General features: G+C 40.3%; 1 protein-coding gene across 8 annotated transcripts in view; it reads right to left on the minus strand.

Annotated features, from left to right (window-relative positions):
- CACNA2D3 (calcium voltage-gated channel auxiliary subunit alpha2delta 3) overlaps positions 1–23656 on the minus strand; it is a 735544-nt gene that overhangs the window by 432018 nt on the left and 279870 nt on the right. For all 8 annotated transcript variants that reach the window (XR_012159822.1, XM_073351526.1, XM_073351529.1 and 5 more), the window contains one exon: positions 14145–14307. Coding sequence is in view for 7 of the 8 variants with exons in the window: in XM_073351526.1 (XP_073207627.1) it covers positions 14145–14307 (163 nt within the window). In the remaining variant the exon portion in view is untranslated. The remainder of the gene's footprint in view (positions 1–14144; positions 14308–23656) is intronic.

The following is a 23656-nucleotide window of genomic DNA, read 5'->3' on the forward strand; positions in this document are numbered from 1 at the left end:
GCTCTATTACAGATTTTTTTTTCCTATGCAAGCAGAACTTTTGATTACGGCCTGCATTTATCAATTTGTAGTGAATAAACGCATCTTTTAGCATGCCATTGAACACCATGCTATGGAAATGCCATTTGACATAGGTGATATTCTCTTCCTTGGCTATAAAGTGTTCAAGGGAAAACTTAAATGTGATTCTGTAAAGTCCAAGTTTGCAATCCACAGTTGCCAAGTTTCTGGTACTGAAAGAAGCAAACAGGTAAGTCATGGGTCTAATCGAAATGTGCATGTCCTGTAACAAACAGAAGCCAAGTTAGTTAAGACTTTGAGGGGCTGAACTTCAAATAAGTGACTATTTGTCTAAATATATATATATATATATATATATATTGTAATTCCTCAGTATCCAACTTATTTTATGTTGTATGCTGGTCCATTGGTTAATCTCATGCATTGCACAGTAACATACCTTTTCCAAATTTGTGGTGTGGATGCATAGGAACTGAATTGAACTATCAGTTCATTTCACATATGCCACCATTCAGTGTTCACAAGGTAAAAACTTTTGGTATTCTATTTCAGTATCCTTATGTAGTACATATAAATAAGTCCCACTGATCCTAATGGAAAGAGTGCATGCATATGGAGAAGAAAGCAGAGCTTGTTTGATATTTTTGTTACTAAAATAATCACATTCAGAATTGCTCCTGGCCATATTGCATCCTCACCATTTTCACTTTTTTCATGGTATTAAATGATGTGGTTGATCATGAGTGAAGATAGGAAACATCCACAAATGAAGAGATAAAGATAACACAGCCTGGAAAAGAATACTGAAGAAAGGGAATGTAAAATTGACTGTCAATTTCATTAAAATGTTCAGAAGATACAAACTGGTTTAAGTCACATGATAGTGTACTTTTAACATCCTGCAAGTGATACAGGATGGCAGAGACAAGGAAGTGGCAAGGGAGACAATATGGATGTTATATAGACAATCATGTCATGCCTAGCGACCTGGAAGGTAGAGATAAAAGCACATTCCTGGACAAGAGCATCTTAAGCTTATATTGATGGCCAGACCAAACTGGCTGATGATATTGGAAGAATATCAGATATGGTATCTCCTCATGGAAAGCAGCAAACCTGGACAAAAACTAAATTAAATTACCATACCAGAAAATATAGAAGAACATTTTAAATTTACTTTTTCCTGTAACTTGTTTAGATTAGAGTCTGGCAAATGGATTTTTTAAAATCATTTTCACAAATGCTTTTCTCTAAATATATTGTTTATAGGAAGTGGTTACTGTAATTGAGTCAAACTTACAACAGAAAGATTGTTGCTATTTAAATAAGTGTCTAGTCAATGGTATGTAAGTAGTCTCAGCAGAATACTACCATATTAGCTGGTACAGTTTGATTGGTTACAGTTTGATTAGCTGTAATTAATCAGGACTTCTGAATCTTTTTCTCCACACCATTGAACATTTTATACTACATCCACAAGCCACATAGTTGTTAAAAAACTGTAAGCACAGCTTCAGACTCTCAGCAACATATTGTTTGCCTTATGTTTGTCAGTTGAGTCGACATAAACCATATCTCCTGTTGACAGAAATGCTTAAAAGTATTCATGGACTGTACCATCCATCATAGAAAAATACTCTGTAGCTATGGAAAGCATAGCTAAAAATCACTTCCTATACCCTGTAAAAGCTCAAACCAGCCTCTACATCAAAGAGGGATTTATTTAAAGAAAAATTAGGACCTCACTAAATTGCTACAGTATGGCATTATTGTGCATCCTCAAGGCAGTGGACCAATTCCCTGGATTCAGTAAATGCTGAATGGTTAATTAGACCAAACCAGATTTTTCCCTCTTTTGATCGGTGTTATGAATTGTCCCGGATGCCACTAGAAGAAAGACAAGACACCAGAATGTGGTTTTAACTAGCCAGCAACTTTATTAACTTATCACATCTGGGTAACTTTCCGGCTATAGCTAGATCAATGCAGGTCTTCCTTCCTTCTGTAATCCATACTACCTGAAGGTGGTCTACCTCAGCTCCACCCCCTCTATACCTCTTATTTGGTGCCATCGCCTTTCCCTCATACAAGAGTTGAGCGTATGGGGGAAGGGGTGTCTCCTCACTGTTCATGACATTAGGAGCCCCCACATCATTCCTTGTCTTCCTTAGGAGGCACCTTCTCCCTCTCTGCTTCCATTTTGGGTATTATCAGGGAGCCAGACTCCCTACTGAAGGATTTTCTGCACTGGGCACTTGAGTCAAGTTGCAACAACTTGATTTTTACAATCTAAGCTACCCATTGGGTCCCTGAATTGCAGAGAGGATGGCAGTGAGGAAAAAATTCCTTCTCAGCCCCAAAAAGGCAGCCAGCACAAGACCCCAGCAAGGCTCAATATCTGGTCCTACTCTAACCCCAAGGCTGTGAAGAGGGAAGGAGCTATTGCTCTCTGGTGCAGACAGTACTCCAGGGAGGGGAAAGGCCCCTTCCTTTGGGTGTACAAGAGCCAATGGTCTTCCGTTGCACCCTTTTATCCAGTCAGTCAGCTAAGAAGTCCCTCTCCTCCCCTCCCTAAACCCACCAAGAAGCTGTGTGACCATGAAGACAGGAGAAAGATGGGGGGACAATCCCTAAAAGGGCCCAAGGGTTCTCTCTTTACTGCAGGCTCAGACAAAGCCTACTCACCACTGAGGCTGCAGCGGCGAGGGTTGTGGTGGTACCTGTGCACTCAGAGATTTCTTTTTCATTAAAAATGGTTACCCTGGCATTCAGAGAGTTGCTAGATTTTACCTGATAATTATTCAGGGTTTTAAATAACCTTTTATTTTACTTTTTTATCACTATAATCTGATCATTTTGGTGAGTTGCACTGTTCCACAATTCATATCTGATTGTTACTCGGATAGAGCACCTTCTCCAATGAGATTCATTAATATTGATTTTTGCAGTGAGAATAAGATTGTTGTCAACTTGTCAATGGATTCCCCAGGATTATTTTTACTACCAGTAAATTTAGAAAACAGACTATTTTATCCTAACAAATACTAGGCTTGGGATTTTCAAAGGCTCCAAAAGAAGTTAGGTGCCCAACTCTCACTGACTTCCAAACATTTGAAAATCCTACCGTAAATGGATTTATAATGAAATACCATTTTGTAACCCAATAGTACCACCATATTATTTTCTCTAAGATGATGAATCGTAACCAGTGATACTCCCAGGCAACTTTGCATAGGTGCCACATTCATAGTTCTTCTGAGATCAGAACTTAATTCCAAATTTACAGGAACATTTTGATGACCATTCATTCAATAAATTTTCTTATGAACTGTCAAGGCCCACTTTCAAAACATGCAAAATGTTTGTGCTTAAAAATAAAAATATTTTCTTTTTCTGCATTAATCAAGAATAATTTATATTTATATTTTCTTATATAAATTTATATTTATATTTATTTATATTTTATATTTATATTTAATATAATTTTATATTTATATTTATATTTTCCTTATTACATTAACTACCACAAATGAGTTTTGCAGCTTACCAGGTACCACCCAATCCCCCCCCAAAAAAGTGTAAGGGAGAAAATGAACGATTAAATTTATATGCATTTAACATTTTAGCACGTAGATACCACATATTTTAGAAACTATGAAGCAGCTGAAATTAGAGCTATGACAAAGTGCTAAATCTGAAGGGCAAATATTCAGAACTTACGTAGGCCACAAAGACCCAGGTAACTTTACAATTACATAGTAAGACAAGGCCCTGACCATCTTCAAAATAAACATGTTGTACTTGATTAAAGAGCAACATTATAAAACACTACTACTCAAATTAGGAAGCATTAGTGAACCACTTTCCCCAATTTCTTCTTCCAGTGGTGGATGCACTGAATGCACATCTAAATGTACAAGAGTTCTGAGAAACTGAAGTAAAGCAAAATTTGGCTTGTTTTTTGGGTGTGTTAGCATGGGTGCTGGTTTGGGGGTTTTTTTCCCTTGATGCTTGGCTGACACTGCTGATGCCTTTGCAAATAAGGCTATCTGAATCAAGCTACCAGTAGATGGCTTCGACTATATTATCTGCCTAAGTACAGAACTGTTACTTTAAAAAAAATGAACAGATTTGTGGTCCAAAAAGGTTTTTTTTTTCAAATCACACAGTATCCTCTGAAGCTTGTCTTATGTGATCTAAAAAAAGGGATAGCAATATCACTCACATGTACTGATAGTCTTTAAGTTAATGTCAGACAGAATTGTAGAGAAAACTAAGAGGAGAAATTTATTAAGTCTGAATAATTCTGATGTCTCAACATTTTAAAAAAATCTCTGTAAACAGCGTGCTAAAAGCCTGCATAATTTTCATAATCTATAAAAGAGAAAATCAAAACACAGCTCTGTGTTATAAAGCCAAATTGGACAGCAACTTTCCAGCTTTACTGAGAGATTGTGAAGATATTCTGTGCTGTATTTTGACAATGTTCCATTAAAAACAGTAATTGTTTCTAACATGTTTACATTTCATTACTGTAGCGCAAACTTCACCAATGCAATGGAGTGCATCACATTTGGTTCGGGAGGTCAATAGCATCAGATTTCTAAAGAATGACAGACTCATGTAAATACATCTCAGCTCATACTGAAAGGCTGGTTATTTAATGTGTGTTGAGCAACAAGTAAAAATGTATGAGGATGCTTTAAAGTGGCCACTTAAATCAGAAAGTCATTTACTGGAGATAGTCATTAGAAAAATTTCACTGTATGTGAAGGCTTTTAAATGTTGCTGTTATGTATTATGTGATAAATTCTGCTCTCAACACTGATCAAAATTTCAATTCAGGTCACTTTTATTGATGGAAACTCAGAAGCAGTTTGGACACTTTTCTTTAAACTTCATTGAAAAATTCACCTGGGCCAACAGTGAAAATTAATGTTAATAGCCAAAGTTATAGGGGAGCTGTGGAGAGAGCCCCAAAAACGAGTCAACGTGCATGTGCAAATCCAATGTGTGTATGTAACACTGGGTCTTTCCCTCATCGCTGCAAGTATGCCATTTTCAAATGTGCACATGTGAAATTGTTTGCAGTGTTGCTGTAGCCATGTTGATCCCAGGTTAGGAGAGAGACAAGGTAGGTGAGCTAATGTCGTTTATTGGACCAATTTCTGATAGAGAAAGAGACAGGATTGCAAGTTTACACAGAGTTTACACAACCTGAAGAACCTCTCTGAGATTAAAAAAACCAGAGCTCCGAGTCTCAGAGCCCAGGTCAGCTGACTCAGACCTGTAGGACTCGGACTGCAGGGCTAAAAATAGCAGTGTAGACGTTTGGGCTCAGCCTAGAGCCTGGGCTCTGAGACTCTCTTTCCCCTCGCCCCCCTCGTGGGATCTCAGAGCCAAGGCTCCAGCCTGAGTCCAAATGTCTACACTGCAATTTTATATCCCCCCAGCCCGATCCCAATACAGCTGACCAGGGCCAGCTGCAGCCAAGCTGCAGGTCTTTTATTGCAGTGTAGACATACCCTTTTAAAGCTCAAAAGCTTGTCTCTTTCGCCAGCAGAAGTTGGGCCAATAAAAGATATAACCTCCCCCACCATGTCTTTGTCACATATGAAATGTCTATCATCTTGGTCATCATCAGTGATTCAACCCAGAACCTACAGCATTAAAGCATGAACCTCTACAGTTTCAGTTTAAGATATATGGCCCTACTTTTACAAAACACTCAACCACGTGCTTAAGTCCATCCCTTAAGCAGCACTTGTGTAACTTTAATGTCAATTTGCTTAAAGTAAAACGGATGTGCTTTGCTGAATAGAGGCCTTAGACTTACATCCTCTGTGGATTGAGCACTGACACACAGCACACACTAACTAATGGGCTGCATGTGCATTATTTGAAAAATTGTGTCAAGTGATATAATGGAATCCTGGCTGAAACTAATTGTGGAGTGATGACTATAGATCAGGGTGGGCAAACTCTGGCCCACGAGCCATTTTAAGCTGGCCTGCGAGTTGCACCAGCAGCTCGGTCCCGCTCCAGTGTTCCAGGTGGGGTGCTGGGTCTCAGGGCTGCAGCACGTGGCTTGGCCCTGCTCCAGCTGGGTCGGGGGCCACACTACATGGCTCCCGGAAGCCAGCATGGCCCAGCTCTGGCTCCTACGTGCTCCAATGGGAGCTGCAGGGGTGGTGCCTGCAGACGGGGCAGTGTGCAGAACCACTTGGACGCATCTCAGCGTAGGAGCCGGAGAAGGGACATGTCACTGCTTCCAGGAGCCGCTTGAGGTAAGCGCTGCTCAGAGGCTGCACCCCCTGAGCCTCTCCCCACGCCCCAAAATCCCTGCCCCAGCCCTAATCCCCCTCCCACTCTCCAAAACCCTTGATCCCAGCCTGGAGCACCCTCCTGCATCCCAAACTTCTCATCCCCAGCCCCACCCCAGAGCCAACACCCCCAGCCAGAACCTGCACCCCTTCCCATAACCCTGCCCCAACCCTGATCCCCCCTCCCACCCTCTGAATCCCTCGGTCCCAGCCCAGAGCACCCTCCTACACCCCAAACTCTTCATTCCCAGCCCCATCCCAGAGCCAGCACCCCCTCCCGCATTCCAATCCCAATTTTGTGAGCATTCATGGCCCGCCATACAATTTCTATTCCCTGATGTGACCCTTGGGTCACAAAGTTTGCCCATCCCTGCTATAGATTAAAAATACTGTGCTTCAAAGTATTATTGCATAAAAGTGTTTTCGCTCCTGACACTTGCTGTAGAAAGATGCATTCCAAAATGTGAATAGAAACACATTTAAAATAAATAGGCAAACAGAGCAGTCAGATTTTTGAAATCTGTATTTTATCTGATACTAAGTAGGTTTGGACTCTCCCCACCCCAATTTCTTACTGTAACTAAATTTAACACAGAACAAAACAGCTCAATAGATAACTAAGTTTTGCAGCGCTATAGAGAACATTTAATTCCATTGCCAACTGTGCTAACTGGATGAAAAGTTTATCCTTTAGGAAATATTTCTGCATTATAAAACTCAGTGAATGAGATAAGATTGCATAAAGTCAACTGGAAATGAGTATAAAAGAAAATCTTCCATTAACGTAAATCAATTTAGCTAAGCCTACTTGGTTTCTGTTGCCAAGAAAAATTACACTTTTCACTTGTAGTGTCTATTTAGTTATTTCATCAAACTTCTTGCAACTAAGTATGTAACTTTAGTTCCGGCCAGTAAACCAGCTGCCCTCTCTTCTGGTGCCACATCAGCCCCTGGTGGGTGAAAGATGTAACTGCAGTGTGCCCCTCCTGTGGCTTCCCTTTGCCTCCCCCTCAGAATCAATTATTCTGGAGGGGGGAGGGGGGTGGAATTTGTGGAGGACATTAATTCTGAACTTGCACACTGACACAAAATTCCCCCAGGAGTAAACAGTGTGGTAGGAGTCTAGAGGCACATATATGTATCTATGATCCTACTTCACAGCTTTGGCTGGCAGCTGGGTCAGGTGACCAAGTGCCACATGATAGCAACCTGGAGACAGCACTTCCTTTAAGAGGGAGCCCGTTTAAATAAAGCAGGGAAAACCAGGGTTAGGACCTAGCAGAGGCACTCTACACCAATTAAGCAGAAAGCCTGGAGAGAGACACTGCAGGGAGCAGGAATAGAAGCCTCACTTGGGAGAGGTTTTAGCAAAGGCCAGACATCAGTACTGTGGTTTGGGAAGGAACTGTAAAGTTTGTGGGAAAGATTTCTATTTGAGTTGACACTGAACTGTTGTTAATAAACTAGACCCAAAGAAGGGGGTATCCTGGAACCATGCAAGTCTTCGTGCATTCTTCAGGAAACTGGGTTGGGGAAACTGAGGTAGCAGACACATGACCAGATGGAAAAGCCAACCTCACTACACAGTGTATTAAATTTTTTATACAACAAACTGTTCGTGCTTTAAAAATGTCCTTGTGATGATTTGCTTCCCTGTTTGGACCACGGTTAAAATTACAGTGAATTCCTTAAAGTGAATTTTTATAATGAAGTCAGTGTTTATATTGAACATATTTACTTAAAGCAGAGATTTAATAAAGCCAGATTGTATTCTGAATGTTGCAGTGACCCGAAACCATTTGGGTCTGTCATTTTATTTCACCATAAAAGCACTTTATCATCTCTGTTCACTATCAGTGTGTTCGACTGTAGCTATATGTCTGAGTTCACTCTCATTTGCCCTGCAGTAAAGCTAAACAATTCCATTTAATTCAACAAGTCACACAGGTGTATCTGCAAAAAGAAAAGGAGCACTAGTGGCACATTAGAGACTAACCAATTTATTTGAGCATAAGCTTTCGTGAGTAGTTGTAGTTGTAAGAATGCTTGATAGAGATCTTGTAGGTGTTTGTCTCTGTCTGAGGGGTTGGAGCAAATGCGGTTGCATCGTAGAGCTTGGCTGTAGACAATGGATCATGTGGTGTGGTCTGGGTGAAAGCTGGAGGCATGTAGGTAGGAATAACGGTCAGTAGGTTTCCAGTATAGGGTGGTGTTTATGTGACCATCACTTATTAGCACCGTAATGTCCAGGAAGTGGATCTCTTGTGTGGACTGGTCCAGGCTGAGGTTGATGTTGGGATGGAAATTGTTGAAATCATGCTGGAATTCCTCAAGGGCTTCTTTTCCATGGGTCCAGATGATGAAGATATCATGATGACACTACGGTGCTAATAAGCGATGGTCACATAAATGGGTGTTATCATACACACTATAAGTAGAGTGATCACTTAAGATGAGCTATTACGAACAGGAGAGTGAGGGGTGGAGAAAACTTTCTGTAGTGATAATCAAGGTGGGCATCAAGCATTCTTACAACTACAATACCCACCTGCTGAAGCGAAGAAACAGATTGACAGAGCCAGGAGAGTACCCAGAAGTCACCTACTACAGGACAGACCCAACAAAGATAATAACAGAACACCACTAGCCGTCACCTTCTTGCCCCAACTAAAACCTCTCCAACGCATCATCAAGAATCTACAACCTATCCTGAAGGATGACCCATCACTCTCACAAATCTTGGGAGACAGGCCAGTCCTTGCCTTCAGACAGCCCCCCAACCTGAAGCAAATACTCACCAGCAACCACATACCACACAACAGAACCACTAACCCAGGAACCTATCCTTGCAACAAAGCCCGTTGCCAACTTTGCCCACATATCTATTCAGGGGACACATCATAGGGCCTAATCACATCAGCCACACTATCAGAGACTCATTCACCTGCACATCTACCAATGAGATATATGCCATCATGTGCCAGCAATGCCCCTCTGCCATGTACATTGGTCAAACTGGACAGTCTCTACGTAAAAGAATAAATGGACACAAATCAGATGTCAAGAATTATAACATTCATAAACCAGTCAGAGAACACTTCAATCTCTCTGGTCACTCGATCTCAGACCTAAAGGTCGCAATATTAAAACAAAAAGACTTCAAAAACAGACTCCAACGAGAGACTGCTGAATTGAAATTAATTTGCAAACTGGATACAATTAACTTAGGTTTGAATAGAGACTGGGAGTGGATGTGTCATTACACAAAGTAAAACTATTTCCCCATGTTTATTCCCCGCCCCCTACTGCTCCTCGGACTTTCCTGTTAACTGCTGGAAATGGCCCACCTTGATTATCACTACAAAAAGTTTTCTCCCCCTCCCCGCTCGTAATAGGTCATCTTAAGCGATCACTCTCCTTACAGCATGTATGATAACACCCATTCTTTCATGTTCTGTGTGTATATAAATCTCCTCACTGTATTTTCCACTGAATGCATCCGATGAAGTGAGCTGTAGCTCACAAAAGCTTATGCTCAAATAAATTGGTTAGTCTCTAAAGTGCCACTACTACTCATTTTCTTTTTGCTAATACAGACTAACACGGCTGCTACTCTGAAACAGGTGTATATGTGGTATGAGAACATGATCAGGCCCATAGTACCTTAAATGACAACCTTGGGACTCAAACTACTGTCTGCTGTCTCCCCCAACTGGACATCAGACTCCTGCTGCTGAAACTGGTTTCTGAGAGATGTTGCAGAGGTTGGTCCATATATTTGGCCTCTGGTAAATGTGTTTTGTACCTCAACAGTAGCACAAATGGGCCTTGAAGCAGTAATTAAATATCAACTGAGGATTCCCCAGTTAGCTACCTGCTTCCCACCACCTGGCAAAGCAGGTGTACTGGGGAGAATGCAGGGCCAGAGCACAATGCACTCCAACAATCCTGGCCAGGAGAGCTGCTCCATGGGAGTCATTATCAGCTCATGCAAGTTAAAGTAACCCTGAAGCTGCTCTAACTGACAGTTTGGCTTCAGGTAGTCTTTATGGATGGGGGAAGGAGAGATGGAGGGTGGAAAGGTCAGTGTCAACAAGCCACCTGTGCACCGTTTTCCAAGGTGTGCTTAGCACTGCTCTGACACACCTAAGTATCTGACTATTAGTGTTTCTAAAATACACAAGGGAGGATTCTGATCTCATGCTGGTTTTACATAATTTACTCATTGTTTAAAATGGCACCTTATCTTGAGTCTTACGAAAACTTCTCTAAATTCATGTCTAATGACTGTTGAACTTCTATGCTTTTCAAACTGCTTGAAAAACAAAACATTATTGTAAACAGATACTTTCCAGCACCATGTCCTCAAACTTTTGCATTTTAAATAACCTCAGAAACAGAACATGAGTCTCTTGGTGAAACAGCTGAGCGCTGGAAGAGTGTTGTGTGTTTTGACATATAAATAAGCACACTAACATCCCACTTAGCTTCAGAACTCCTTCAGTTATATTCATGATAGGAATTCAGAAACATCAGTGTGTTCACGACAACCCAATACTTGTACTAGCTTCACAGTCTAAAAATCAATAGCTTTGCATTACAATGGTGAAGATTCATATCTTGTTAATTAATGTACTCAGTTTCGTATAGGCTAGTACACAGGAGACACAGGGAAAGAGAGACAGGTACCATCCAAGATCACACTTGGTAATGGCACACTAATAATCAGACTAACCCCCACACCAATGCAAAATTTAGGATCAGAAAATTATCCCAGAAAGAAAATATACACAAATCCTCTTATTTAGTAAGTGATTGTACAGAAATCCTCTTATTTAGTAAGTGATTCCCCTGTTGCATGTTTAAATGTACCTTTACAGTATGAATAAGTGCTCTTCACTCAGTCAAACAGCTTGTATATAAACTTACTTATATATATTTCCATGCTAGGCTGGGTTGTCTGGTTTTTTTTAAGCTGGTTGGCTGTTTTTCCTTGAACAGTTTGCATATTAGATTGTGAGCTCCTCAGGAATGTAATGGGTCTTACCTATGGTCTGTGAAGTGCTGTATAAATTTAGACTGCTACATTTGAGCAGTCTGTAATAGCTGAATAAGTGATAAGTTCTACTGTGCTTATCGGCCTTCTGCCACTTGTGCCCACCCAACCAGACACTGATGGGAGCACTGCCCAAATATCTCTGATGGTATCTAGTAATTCACAATCTGTACTAATATCTGTGGCATTCAGTGTTGGCAACTCTTCTGGTTTTATCACAAATCTCCCGATATTTGCTGTGTTGCTTTAAGTCCCAGCTCTGGGATTCATGGAATTATGTGAAATCTCATTGTTTTCCACCCCAAGTAAATTTCTAGCCCTCATAGTTGCAGACAAAAGCTTGAAAATGTGAATTCTAAGCGTATGTCTATACTGCAGTTAGATACCCAGGCTGGCCCAGACCAGCTGACTCAGGCTTCCGGGGCTCGGGCTAAGGGACTGTTTAACTGCGGTGTAAACATTCAGGCTCAGGCTGGAGCCCAGGCTCTAGGGCCCTGCAAGGTGGGAGGGTCCCAGAACTCAGAGTGCACACAAGCCCAAACGTCTACACCACAATTAAAAAGGCCCTTAGCCCAAGCTCCGCAAACCTGAGTCAGTTGGCATGGGCCAGCCACAGGTGTCTAACTGCAGTGTAGAAATACCAGTTAGGCACGAACAACAGAGGGCAAATATTTTAAAAAGTCCCCCAAAATTATTATTTTTAAAAGTCTTATGATTTTTTAAGCCAATCTCATTATTATTGAGGCTTGACTCATGATTTCAAATACCCTGGTTGGCAATACTGTGTGGTTTTGCCAATTCCCTACGAATCCAACAAAATGAGACAAAAGACGCAGCTGACCAAAGGACATTCTCTGTTATGCAGGTGCTTTGCTGGCAATCCATAACTATCCAGTGCCTATGCCTTAAGCCAACGGTTTGATTAAGCTATCGAGGACCATACACTGCAATGGATAAACACGAGTATGGTGTGCCAAAAAGCCGAAGCATATGGATCACCTCGCTTTGCTGAGGGAATGTCAACGTGAACATCCAAGCTGAGTCTGTGTATCTGTTTTAGGAAAATATCAGCAATAATCCAGATTTCAGCAGTTGGAAAAAATTTGAAAGATAAAAATAATGTTTCTGCAGCTGCACAAAGTGATTATTTTGGCTGGTTTGAATTAGGCAAAGTGGAGACAGGAATCACCATCATGGATTCCCTCATCTCTCTCTATAGGCAGATCCTGTATGAGTGGCCAAAACATGATTTGACAGCCCAGTTGACTTAGGCCTGAATGTGTAGTTCATTAGGGTCTGAAAAGTAGTTCTGCACAGAAAAGTACTGTATAATATTAAATAGGAAGAAGGTCCTCACATTTTAATAAAATCCCCATCACCTCAATTGCTCAGCGATTTAACTTCTCCCTAAAATATGACTAACTTAGCATTTCTAAATCCCTTTGCAACCATCACAATAATATTTCCTTTTTGTTTTTCTTTTAATGAGGATTCAATATGAATATAGAAAGTCTGGAATGAGCTCATTTAGAGACAGGTACAAATAGAAAAATATTAGCACTTTTTAAATGTGAAACAGAAATCATTTGATAGTGTTCAAAGTTTTTTCTAAATCTCTTTAAAATATTCCACTTCAGTCATCTCACAAACCTTTAAATATTCTCTGTGAAGCTTTGTTATTTTGTGATCCCAATTTTAAACATTTCTCTACAATTTCTGAGTTGTCAGGCTTCTCCGTAGTGTGAATCACATCTTAGAAGAAAGGTTGCCTCATGAATCACTTCTCCTCTCAGTCTAAATTGTTTGGACTATCTCCCGTTTCATTTGCAATTACACAACATCCCTACGTCAATTACCGCAATTGCTGACATGGAATTGTAGCATTTGGAAAGTACTGAATGCATTTTTAGCTGTCTTTTAACACAGTTTAAATGAGAAGCCAGCTCTCCATGGATCACTGACAAGGGCTCCAAGGACCACAGTTTGTAAACTTGTGTGCTATAACTTAATACATTTCATCATTGGAATGGCCCAGAAAATTAAATTGATTGTTGCTCTATAATTGCAATAAGCAGACATAGAGACTGAATTCTGATGACTGGACAACAAGAAATTCCAATGGGAAAATGAAAACAAGCTGTTATGAGTTCAGTTTGTACTCCCTATATTCCGGCTCAATCCACTGAGTTTGTTAGATCAGGCATTTAGTAGGCATATATATTATGTACTACATGTCAAGTATACCATTCAGTATCAAGTGTGATATCTTATTAAAATTAACTTGCTGTACATGTTACCTAAGAGTCAGCAGCAGCTGTAGTTATAAACAGTTGAGAGTTTTCCTACCTGCTTGATGGGTTTACTCTCCGTCATGTTTAAAAGGTGCATTTAGGCTCTCTATTTGCCATGAGCCTAACTAATGAATGACGGTTTACAGCCTGTTCAACTGATCTGGAAACTATGGAAAGCAATTTGCCCTAAATAAGTTTTCCTCTGATACAATATGTGCTGCAAAATACATATGCAATGTGTTGATTATATTAGGTCACCATACATGTTGCCATAGAAGAAAAGAAATTATATTCAGAGCTGTAGCTCTTATGGCATTACCTCAGCTGAAGACTGAGAGAAACTAACTCTAACAAAGCACAGAATTAGTTTATAAAATATAGTCATTTATTAACAACATGTTGCTTCATACCTTTAACTCGAGGAATGCAGAGAGAAAGAAGATATTAGCTAACCTTTGTTGTACATATTGGTCGGTACTTGGACGTCACTCAGGCTGATGTTCACAGGCAAGTTATTGAAGTGGTCATTTGGCACTAGAATGAACTCCTTCCCAAGTTCTAAAAAGTTTCCTTCTTCATCTCGTTCATTTATGAGAACAGCGTTGAAGTATTCATACTGCAACAAAAATTTGCATTCAGTTATTACACCCTCTGAACAATTTTCTTACATTTTAATCCATTCATTCATCTATCTAATATTTATTAGCATATGTTTTTGTCTAAACCAGAAGAACATGATATAAAAAGCTACATATTTTTAGGAGCTTAAAGATTCATTTTAGGAAACTAGTACATGTGCACTTCTTTCTGAAAACAATTTAATATCTGTGAATGCACATCCCTCTTAACATTAAATGGTAAGGGCAGTCCAACCCCACTGTACACAAAAGAAGTACTATTTTAACACAAAGTTTTCTCAATCTAAACCATTTGTTGCACAATTATGTACTGGCAAAAGTCTCTCTTTTTAGCTTAATATTTTCCATTAATTCGAGAACTGCTATTAGTGATATACTGAAAGCATTCTGACTTCATCAAGTATGTTAAAAGGAATTGGCTAAAACCTATGACAGCAGAATTTTATAGCATTTTTCTCCTAGGTTTTTATACTACTTCAACCATAATTTGGATTGACTGGCATCTCTTAAAGAAAAGGAGTTATCCATTTCATGCTGAACATCACAAATACATATTACAAAAGGTTTCATACAATCCAACTTCAACTTTGACAGTAATTTAAATCTAGATTTGACTTTTTTCTGGAGAAAGAAATCATCATCTGTATGTGTAAAGACTCCTAAATGGTATTTGGCTTCTTCTGGAAAAAGTATAACAAGATAAGCAAAAGTGATTTAGATAAAATTATTGATGGGGGGGTGCATGAGAGTGTGGGTGTATACGTGAGAAAGAAAAAAAAAAAGAGAGAGAGAGACCTAGCTCAAAAACAGGGATTCTAGCAAACTTTGGAGGCAACTAGCAGCAGTACATAACCCCATTTTAATCTTTCAACCTTTGAAAACAAAAAAGTTTTTCAAATGTTTACTAACTGTAAAAGATCCAAATATAATATCTTTGACAAAGCCCATGAAGTTGAATCCCAGTCATTGTTATAACTAAGTACACGATTATAAATAATAATAGGACACAGAGACTAGATACATAATCCTGTGGAAATTAACTTTATAGGATTTCTTCTTTATATTTATTAGGGCAAAAGGATAGCTACTTAGCATAGAAACAGATAAATGATACACGATTGGTACCTGAAAGCTTTAAATGCTTTGAAAAGTGTCATTTTTCAATTTTACATGCAACTAGTTTTACTGAGCTAATGCAAACAACTAATACCTTGTAGTTCATGTATTTCCACTGAAACATTCATCACCTTACAATCAACGTGCCTGAGGCAGAGTCCTATACAGCACAGTCACTCTCTCAGCTGTTATTGTCCTGGCTATGCAGGAAGAAAGACAGACTACAAGAGATGTGGTTTAATTAGGCCACAACTTTATCTCATCTGGGAACTACCCAGCATTAAATCATATAGAGCAGATCATCAGTCTTTCCTTAATCCTTTCCACCTATCTGAGAGGGCTCCCATTGGCTCTCCCCACTCACAACCTGTTGCTGGGTCCCCAGCACCCACCCCTTGTACAAGGATTAAGGGAGCTGGGGAAAGGGGTTTTTCTCCCCACTGTACCAGACGTTAGGAGTCCCAATCCATCTTTCCTCAGCTTCTTTAGGGGATGCTTCCCCATAAGTCCACCTCAGACTGCAGTTTATTAGGGAACCAGACCCCTGATGAACAATTACTTGCCAAGTTCCAACCACATGAATTTTACAGCCTATCTTACCTACTGTTTATTTGGGCTACCGAGAGGAAAGTGGAAACACACGCCCTGCCCAGGCCAATCCAGTGGTGAGGAAAAATTCCTTCCCAGCCTGGAAAAGATGACGAGCATGATGCGAAACAGCAAGGCCCAAAACCTGGTCCCTACTCAGAATGCCACCCTGGACAAGGGGGAGGGCTTATAAAACCTCCTTAGGGAGTGGGAGTCAACAGGCTTATGTTGTGCCAATGTGCCAAAGAGCCTTGTAGCGGGGGTGGTCACCCGCTCAGGCCTTAAAGGGCTTAAAACAGCCCAGGAGAGGGCTGTTGCTGGGAGCAAGCATTGCCCCAGGCTGATTGGGGGAAGCAGGCTCAGCTGTGGCCACACCCCTATCAGGGCTCAGCTGGCCCTTATAAGAGGACAGTGGGCCAGGAGCAGGTAGAGTCTCCTCTAGCTGTTGAGAGAGATGGGCCTGGCTGCTGGGGAGTGTACCGGAATACCTGAGGTGAAGTAGGGCTGGGGAAGGCCAGAGGAGCTGGAAGGCTCCAGACTGGAAAAGCCCCAGGCAGCAGGCCTAGCAGATAGCCTAAGATAGGTCCTGGGGTTGCAGGGGGCAGCCCCCGCGTAGGCAGAGGCAGCAGGTCTAAACCCCCCTTGCCTGTGATGATTGGCTTATACACTGCAGTCTGACCCAGTGTGGGGGCTCAATGGTGACTGGCAGTACCAAAGACTGAGGCAAGGTGGGGATAGTGGGTGGGGGTTCCCTGGGGAGGGAAGACCCAGAGACTGGGTAAAAGGGGCACCGGGGGCCAATGGCAAGTGGGACATTGGCCTGCAGAGGGTGCTCCGGAGGCTGGAAGAGCTAATTCCCTGAGAGACCAGCAGGAGGTGCAGCAGGGGCGAGTCTTGCCCCGTGACAGCCTGCATCTCACGCCCACAAGGAGGCAGCGTATTCAAAAAGGAAGAGAATAAACAAGGGAGGAGTACTCCTTAAAGTCACCGACCGTTCTCTTTCCTTTGCTGGCCCACACACAGCACATTCCCACCACTAAGGCTGCAGAAGATCAGGGAGCACATTAGTACTTTTTACATTACTAAATATTAATGCATCTAATCATATGATGGCAAGTTGTGCGTGCCTTGGATTTCACTGCCATTGACAATGGAACTTTTCTGTTTTTTTAAACACATTTTCATAAACATGTAAATCAAAATTCAACCACAATATATTTAAATATTACAGCTTTTAAAAGAAAGGTGCAATGCCTTCATTCCCTGAATTTCTGCTCTTGCTAATTCTGGTACAATTCCATTGTCTTCATTGATAAAACTAACAGCAGAATGCGGCTTATCCTGTTAATATACTAAGTTCTTGAAAAGAAAGGCATAAATGGTATGGAAATAGTCAAGTACACACAGTATGTGAAGAAATTGGTCAGATTGCAATTTGGCCATGAAAGGCATGCGAGTCACGAACAAAAGCACACTGCTGGCATACTTTGCTTTCCTTCATCAGTTTGGTTATTCCTTTCCCAAATGAATTAATCAGTAGACATCCTCCTTCACTATGTTCTGTTGAAAGGAAAAGTAATTTACAATTGTAAATGTTAAATTGCCAGGCTAGTTGGGTATTAAAATTTGTTAGGCTCGAAATAAAAGACACTACTACTTTTGCAATTAAAGGGTTTTTCTTTGTTTGATTAACTTTTTAGGCCTGAGTCTATGGTTTGTGTTTTACAATTGTGGAGATGTTTGCGGAATAATCCGATTATGTAAACTATACAGTAAAAACAAATTGAAATGTATGTTCATCCATCAATTATTCTAAAGGCATTAAAGTCCATAACAAAAAACATTCGATTTTATTAACATCTCCCCTAAACTTTTTTTTGTCATGCTGAATGAACAAAAATAATTTATTTGTTTTTTTCTTTTCTTAAAAATTGTGCCATAGAGAACAAATATCAGGTAAGCTCTGCAGCTGAAACAGTGAGCATTGCGGTTAGGAAGAGATTGGCATCTAGGCAGTAATGTTGTATAGTGGTTTCTTCTGTGCACATTTGCTACTGCTTCCCAGGAAAATATTGCCTATGACAGCTGAAAGGTGGTAGGAGGAAAATTAAAAATTGGATTAAAAATAGTGAAGTAAATCCATCGGGCACTCTGACACTACATTTGAGATAATGCCCTAGGGAAAGGGAAAAAACTCTTATTTGCTGACAACACAGATACTCCAGCTGCTAAGCGCGAAGAGAAAATGACTTCAGTTTAATCTTGTCAACCTCGGATGCAACCTTAACAAGGTGAGCTCCCACAGTGCGCAATATGACATGCCAAAAACATATTAGCCTGATAAATAGCAAAATGATAATTTGGGTTAGGAGTACTGTGAGACTGATTGTGATATGACCAAACAGTGAGATTATTCTAATATTGTGCGTAAAGAGCCATGCACAGTGAGTGACAAACTAAAGCAAAATCATTACAAGGAAAGCCATTAACATAATTTATTACAGAGATATTACTTAAAACCTGTACAAGAACATTAATATTCTAGAGTGCATTTGTGTCTGCTATTGTGAAACTGTATTTTACACATTCGCTATTATACATCACCACCTTTGTAATAGGCAGGTTTCTGAAAACTACCTAGAATTTTGATGCCCACTCACTCTATAATGAGCAAATGCATAGCAACTTGGGAGAACTAAAAATTTAAAGAGAAATCTCTGCTTTCATTTCTTTTTTTAAAATCTTTTTTCCTTCCAAGCCAAACTGATCAGTAGAGCTCAGAGGAACAAGCAGCTGAACCACTCTACTTCAGCAAGAGCAGAGAAGAGCCAAAAGATCCTTCATGAGCTACGCACATTGATTATAAAATGACTCCACTGAGTTTGGGGTGCATTTCAAAGAATTATATCACTAACAGTCCCAACATTTTTAGGCTGGGCCTGTACACAGTGGGTGCAACAGTGGTAAAAACGAACCTGTTATGTTTGGGTGGGTGGGGTGGCAAGTTGCTAAAAATTGTTTGTATTGTAGGTTAATTCAATATGCAGAGACTGATTCTGACAGGAAAGCTTCAACTGTAATTTGCTTTATTTTAAAGCCTGTTTAAATATGAATGTTTGTGGCAAATTCCTGCCACAGTAGCTGATGTGTGTTGAATGATGTCTCTGGACAGCTACCAGGACCAACCATAAACTGCCAGGAGACTGGATTCTTGCAAAGGGTATAGTAGAAAAACATCCTGGGAAAAATGCAAGGCTTGTGGAATGTTAAAGCCACGAGAGAAAGATTTCTCCTTCCCCCCCCGCCACCAGAGACATGGACTGACCCAAGACCATGGGGAAACTTTTGGGCTACAAGCCTCAACTCAGCAAGGTACTTAGACATGTGCCCTATTCAAGCACTTGAGTAGTTCCATCGACTTCAGTAGGAACCTTGCTGAATCCAGATGCTAGTGAGTGAGTTAAGCTATAAAAAAGTGCTCTAAGTATACTGCAGTACTGTTAGCTCTCTACAAGAACTACTGCAAATGAATGCAATTATTTTGAGATGAATGCCATTCTTTTGACTGCTGACATTTTTTTTCCAGAGTAAACAAATCTTGTGATGCTTTAAGTGGTTTATCATAAAAATATTTGATAAATATTTTTAAAACAATATTTACTTTTTGAAATACAAATATTTCCTTTTTATTTAAAAAGGAAAAACATTGTATTAAATCATTTTGACCCAGTTTTCACTTACATTCTAAGTACTCCCCCTTAAGTTGTAATAATAAACACAATTCAGTTGGCTGCTGTCTTACTTTAAAATTGTGAAATCACATTATTGCAGAACAATTTGAATGAAAGAGAATAACTTTGTTTCTTGTTAAATTAATGTGGCAGCTCTTCTGAAGATACATAAAGTGGTTTTCTGAGTAAGTACAAGAAAAATACACACACGGGTTATCAGGACTGTGAAAACCTAAACACAACACACGTAGGGGGAAAAATTACAGTAGTGATTCCAGTTAGTTACAGGAGACAGAGATGTACAGTAACTCCTCACTTAAAGTCGCCCCAGTTAACACTGTTTCATTATTAGGTTGCTGATCTATTAGAGAACATACTCGTTTAAAGTCACACAACGTTCCGTTATAAGGTCATTTGGCTTGTCCCCCTCCACCTGGCACTGCAGGGTTGGGGTACGGGGGCTTGCCCCATTCCGCCTGTCTGGTGCTCCTGCCACGGAGCAGGATTGGGGCGCAGGGGCTTGCCCCGTTCCGCCCACTGGTGTTCCAGCTGGGGAGCACAGTCAGGGTGTGGGGGCTTATCCCACTCCGCCTGCCCAGCATTTCAGCTGGGGAGTGGGCAAGCCCCCGACCCCACTCCCCAGCAGGAGCACTGGGCAGGGAGAGTGGGGCAAGCCCCCACGCTCCGACCCCACTACGCCTCACCTCAACCAAGCTTCACAATCATCATTGGTAAGAACAGTATTAAACAGTTTGTTTAAAATTATACTGTATATGTATACAATGTCTTTTGTCTGGTGAAAAAAATTCCCTGGAACCTAACACCCCCCCTCCCCGCCATTTACATTAATTCTTAAGGGGAAATTGGATTCGCTTAACATCATTTTGCTTAAAGTAGCATTTTTCAGGAACATAACTACAACACTAAGTGAGGAGTTTATAAGATTGTTTTACCAATATACTTGAAATGGAGAATGCATTATTCCTGAAGGACACCCTGTAAGCAGATTTCAGAGCGGTGGCCGTGTTAGTCTGTATCAGCAAAAACAACGAGGAGTGCTTGTGGCACCTTAGACTAACAAATTTATTTGGGCATAAGCTTTCATGGGCTAAAACCCACTTCATCAGATGCATGGAGTGAAAAATACAATAAGCAGTAACCCAAGCTCGCGTCAGTAATTGCAGAGTACACACAGTCAGTGGGACTTAGGGTATCAACTGAAAGCTCCTAAATCTCTTTTGAAAATGGGACTTAGGTGCTCTCAAATTTCACTCTTACTGTCTACTTTAAATGCAGTACAGAAACATTAACAGAAGAGGGTTTCGTTTTTTTTTTTCTTTTCAATAAACATGAGAACTTTATTGGCCTTTATTTAAACCAAATGTTTCGGAGAATCTGCCACAAGCCTGTAACTTTTCATTTTAAAAGAACCCTTCTGCAAAAGCAAGAAAACAAATATTTACACTTAGTGCTTCTATAGCATCTTCCATTAGAGGATCTCAAAGCATCCTGCAAACGCTATTGATACAAGCTTCATATTACCCCCGTGAAATAAGAACCAGTGTTCTTCATTTTACGGACAAGAGAAACAAAGGCACAATATTGTAAAGCAAGTCTAAGGTAGAACCCAGATCCCCTGACTCCATACTGAACCATATTTTTCCTCAAGAGACTATAGATATTATTTTCACAGCATAAGAAAAGAACCACTGTACCATATTTCACTGTCACGTTAAAATGAATATTCTATTAGTATGGAGTAGATCAGAAGACATGTGCACAATGTTTATTACACAAAATTCACAGGGTCTGAGAACTTGTGCCAAGTTTCAAAAATATCTAGACGCAGTTCGGAGCAAACTTAGGCCAATTATTATTTGATGGAAACCATGTGAAAATGCAGAGTTTCATGGATTTGGCTTAAAAAATCAAGTGAAATTCAATGAGTTTTCATTTGAACCTGAATGTCTAAGCAAAAAGACTCCAGTACAAAGAGATGCAAACACTCAAAGTGAACCGAAGAAAAAGGAATTCATAACCCCCTGAAAACTACCACATTCCACACAGCTTTATTCTGCACCCACATCACCGAAAAGACATTCGCTTGAGACTAATCCCAACTTCTCTTTTTTTTTTAAACTACATGTATAGAATATCAAATGTCCAGACAGACAAGAAGAGTTCCACACATATGCACTGAACAGTTACTCTTCATTTTTAAAAATCTAAATTTTTGCAAATGATTTAATTAAAAAAAGACTTTGCAGGGAATTGCTCATTCACAATAAACCGCACGAAAAAGGATCAAAAATGCAGGATTCAGGCCCTAGATGTTGACAAAGATTTTGTGTGCGCTTAACTCTATGCACTGTGAGTACTCCCACTGAAGTCAATAGGGCTACTCCCAGTGCATAAGGTGATGCATATGCTTTGGGTTTTGCAGGACTGGCACCCAAATCACTGCTTTTCATGTGTAAAAGCTGCATGAAGTACCATTTAAAGCATTCCCATTAATACACTCTTACCCTCATGCTCTGAGAAGTCTCAGCATTTTCCAGCTTTAGTTTCACATTCCAGTTTTAATAGTAATTATGGGTAAACTTTTCAAAAAGCATTTAAGTGACTTAGCAGCCTAAGTCTTAGTCTACAATACCAAAGATAATCACACTGCCCAGCAGACATAGCTATGCTGGCAAAATCCCTGGCATAGACACAACTATGGTGACAGAAGAGGGTTTCATCAGCTTAGCTAATGTCATTCAGGGAAGTGGTGTAGCTATGTTGGCGGAAGAATGCCTGTCAACTTACAATGAGCCTCCAACGAGGGGGCTCTGCTGGGATAGCTATGCTGGCAAAAGTTCTGTGGTGTAGCCTTTCAAGCCTTGAAAAATGAATGGGACTTAGGGCCCTAAGTCACTTAGATGTTTTTGAAAATTTTATCCATTTAGCCTAACCTTCCACAAAAGGAGACCCATGGGATCTCGGGACTTTCATTGATTATTGGGTTGTGAATCACAGGATTTGGGACACCATCTTGCACAAATCCAAAATCAATGGGACCTGCACTGGGAATGACCTTTTACATTTTCTGTAACCCTCTTTGAAGATGCACAAAACTCATTATTTAGCACTACTCCATTTCAATTTACACTACCAGCCAGAATTATAAGCCTGCTTCTCCTCCCTTGAATCTGCTGTCAGTTTCATCTTAGAAACTGAGGACGCAGTCAGCATCAGCAGCTTCTACAGAAGTGGGGGGGAAAGCAGAGCTGCAGCAAAATCAATGTAGTATTATTTCTTAAATGTCTCTTCATCTTTTCCTTGGATAACAGATACTAACCTGCCAGATAGATTTCTAAACCATAGCTTTTTTGTAACCTGTTATACAACAATAAAAAATGTTAAAGAAGATTTTGAAGTGGGTAAATTGAAAAGTTTTTAAATTAAATCAATGTGGCACTGCACAGGTATTCGCCTGTACATAGCAAATTGCAGTACAGGGGCCTACTGTTATAAAACGCAGATAATGTAGGTTTTAACGTCAAGGAGCCCTGTGGCAGATTGTCACTATTTGTCCCTGCCTCATCCATCTCAACGTTTGAATGGGACAAGACTTTTTGAATAAAAGCCATACATATAAAGTTAGCAGACACTGTAAGATAATATTAGTTTGTCACTGTGTAACTCATATCTAGCTACAGCTAAAAATCTGTATGCTCACATTATATCCAAAATTTAGTTGTACAAAACTGAAGCAGCTATTGAAGTTCACGTGAATAAACACAAAGTAGATTAAGACAAGAGCTTTAGAATGAGGCACTAAGACAGTAGATGGCAGTACAAAGCACAGCTGAACTGAATCCTGCCTAGCGGGACAGCCTTGCTGTGATCA

This window comes from Lepidochelys kempii, chromosome 7 (genome assembly GCF_965140265.1).
Source record: "Lepidochelys kempii isolate rLepKem1 chromosome 7, rLepKem1.hap2, whole genome shotgun sequence".
Taxonomy (NCBI): Eukaryota; Metazoa; Chordata; order Testudines; family Cheloniidae; genus Lepidochelys; species Lepidochelys kempii.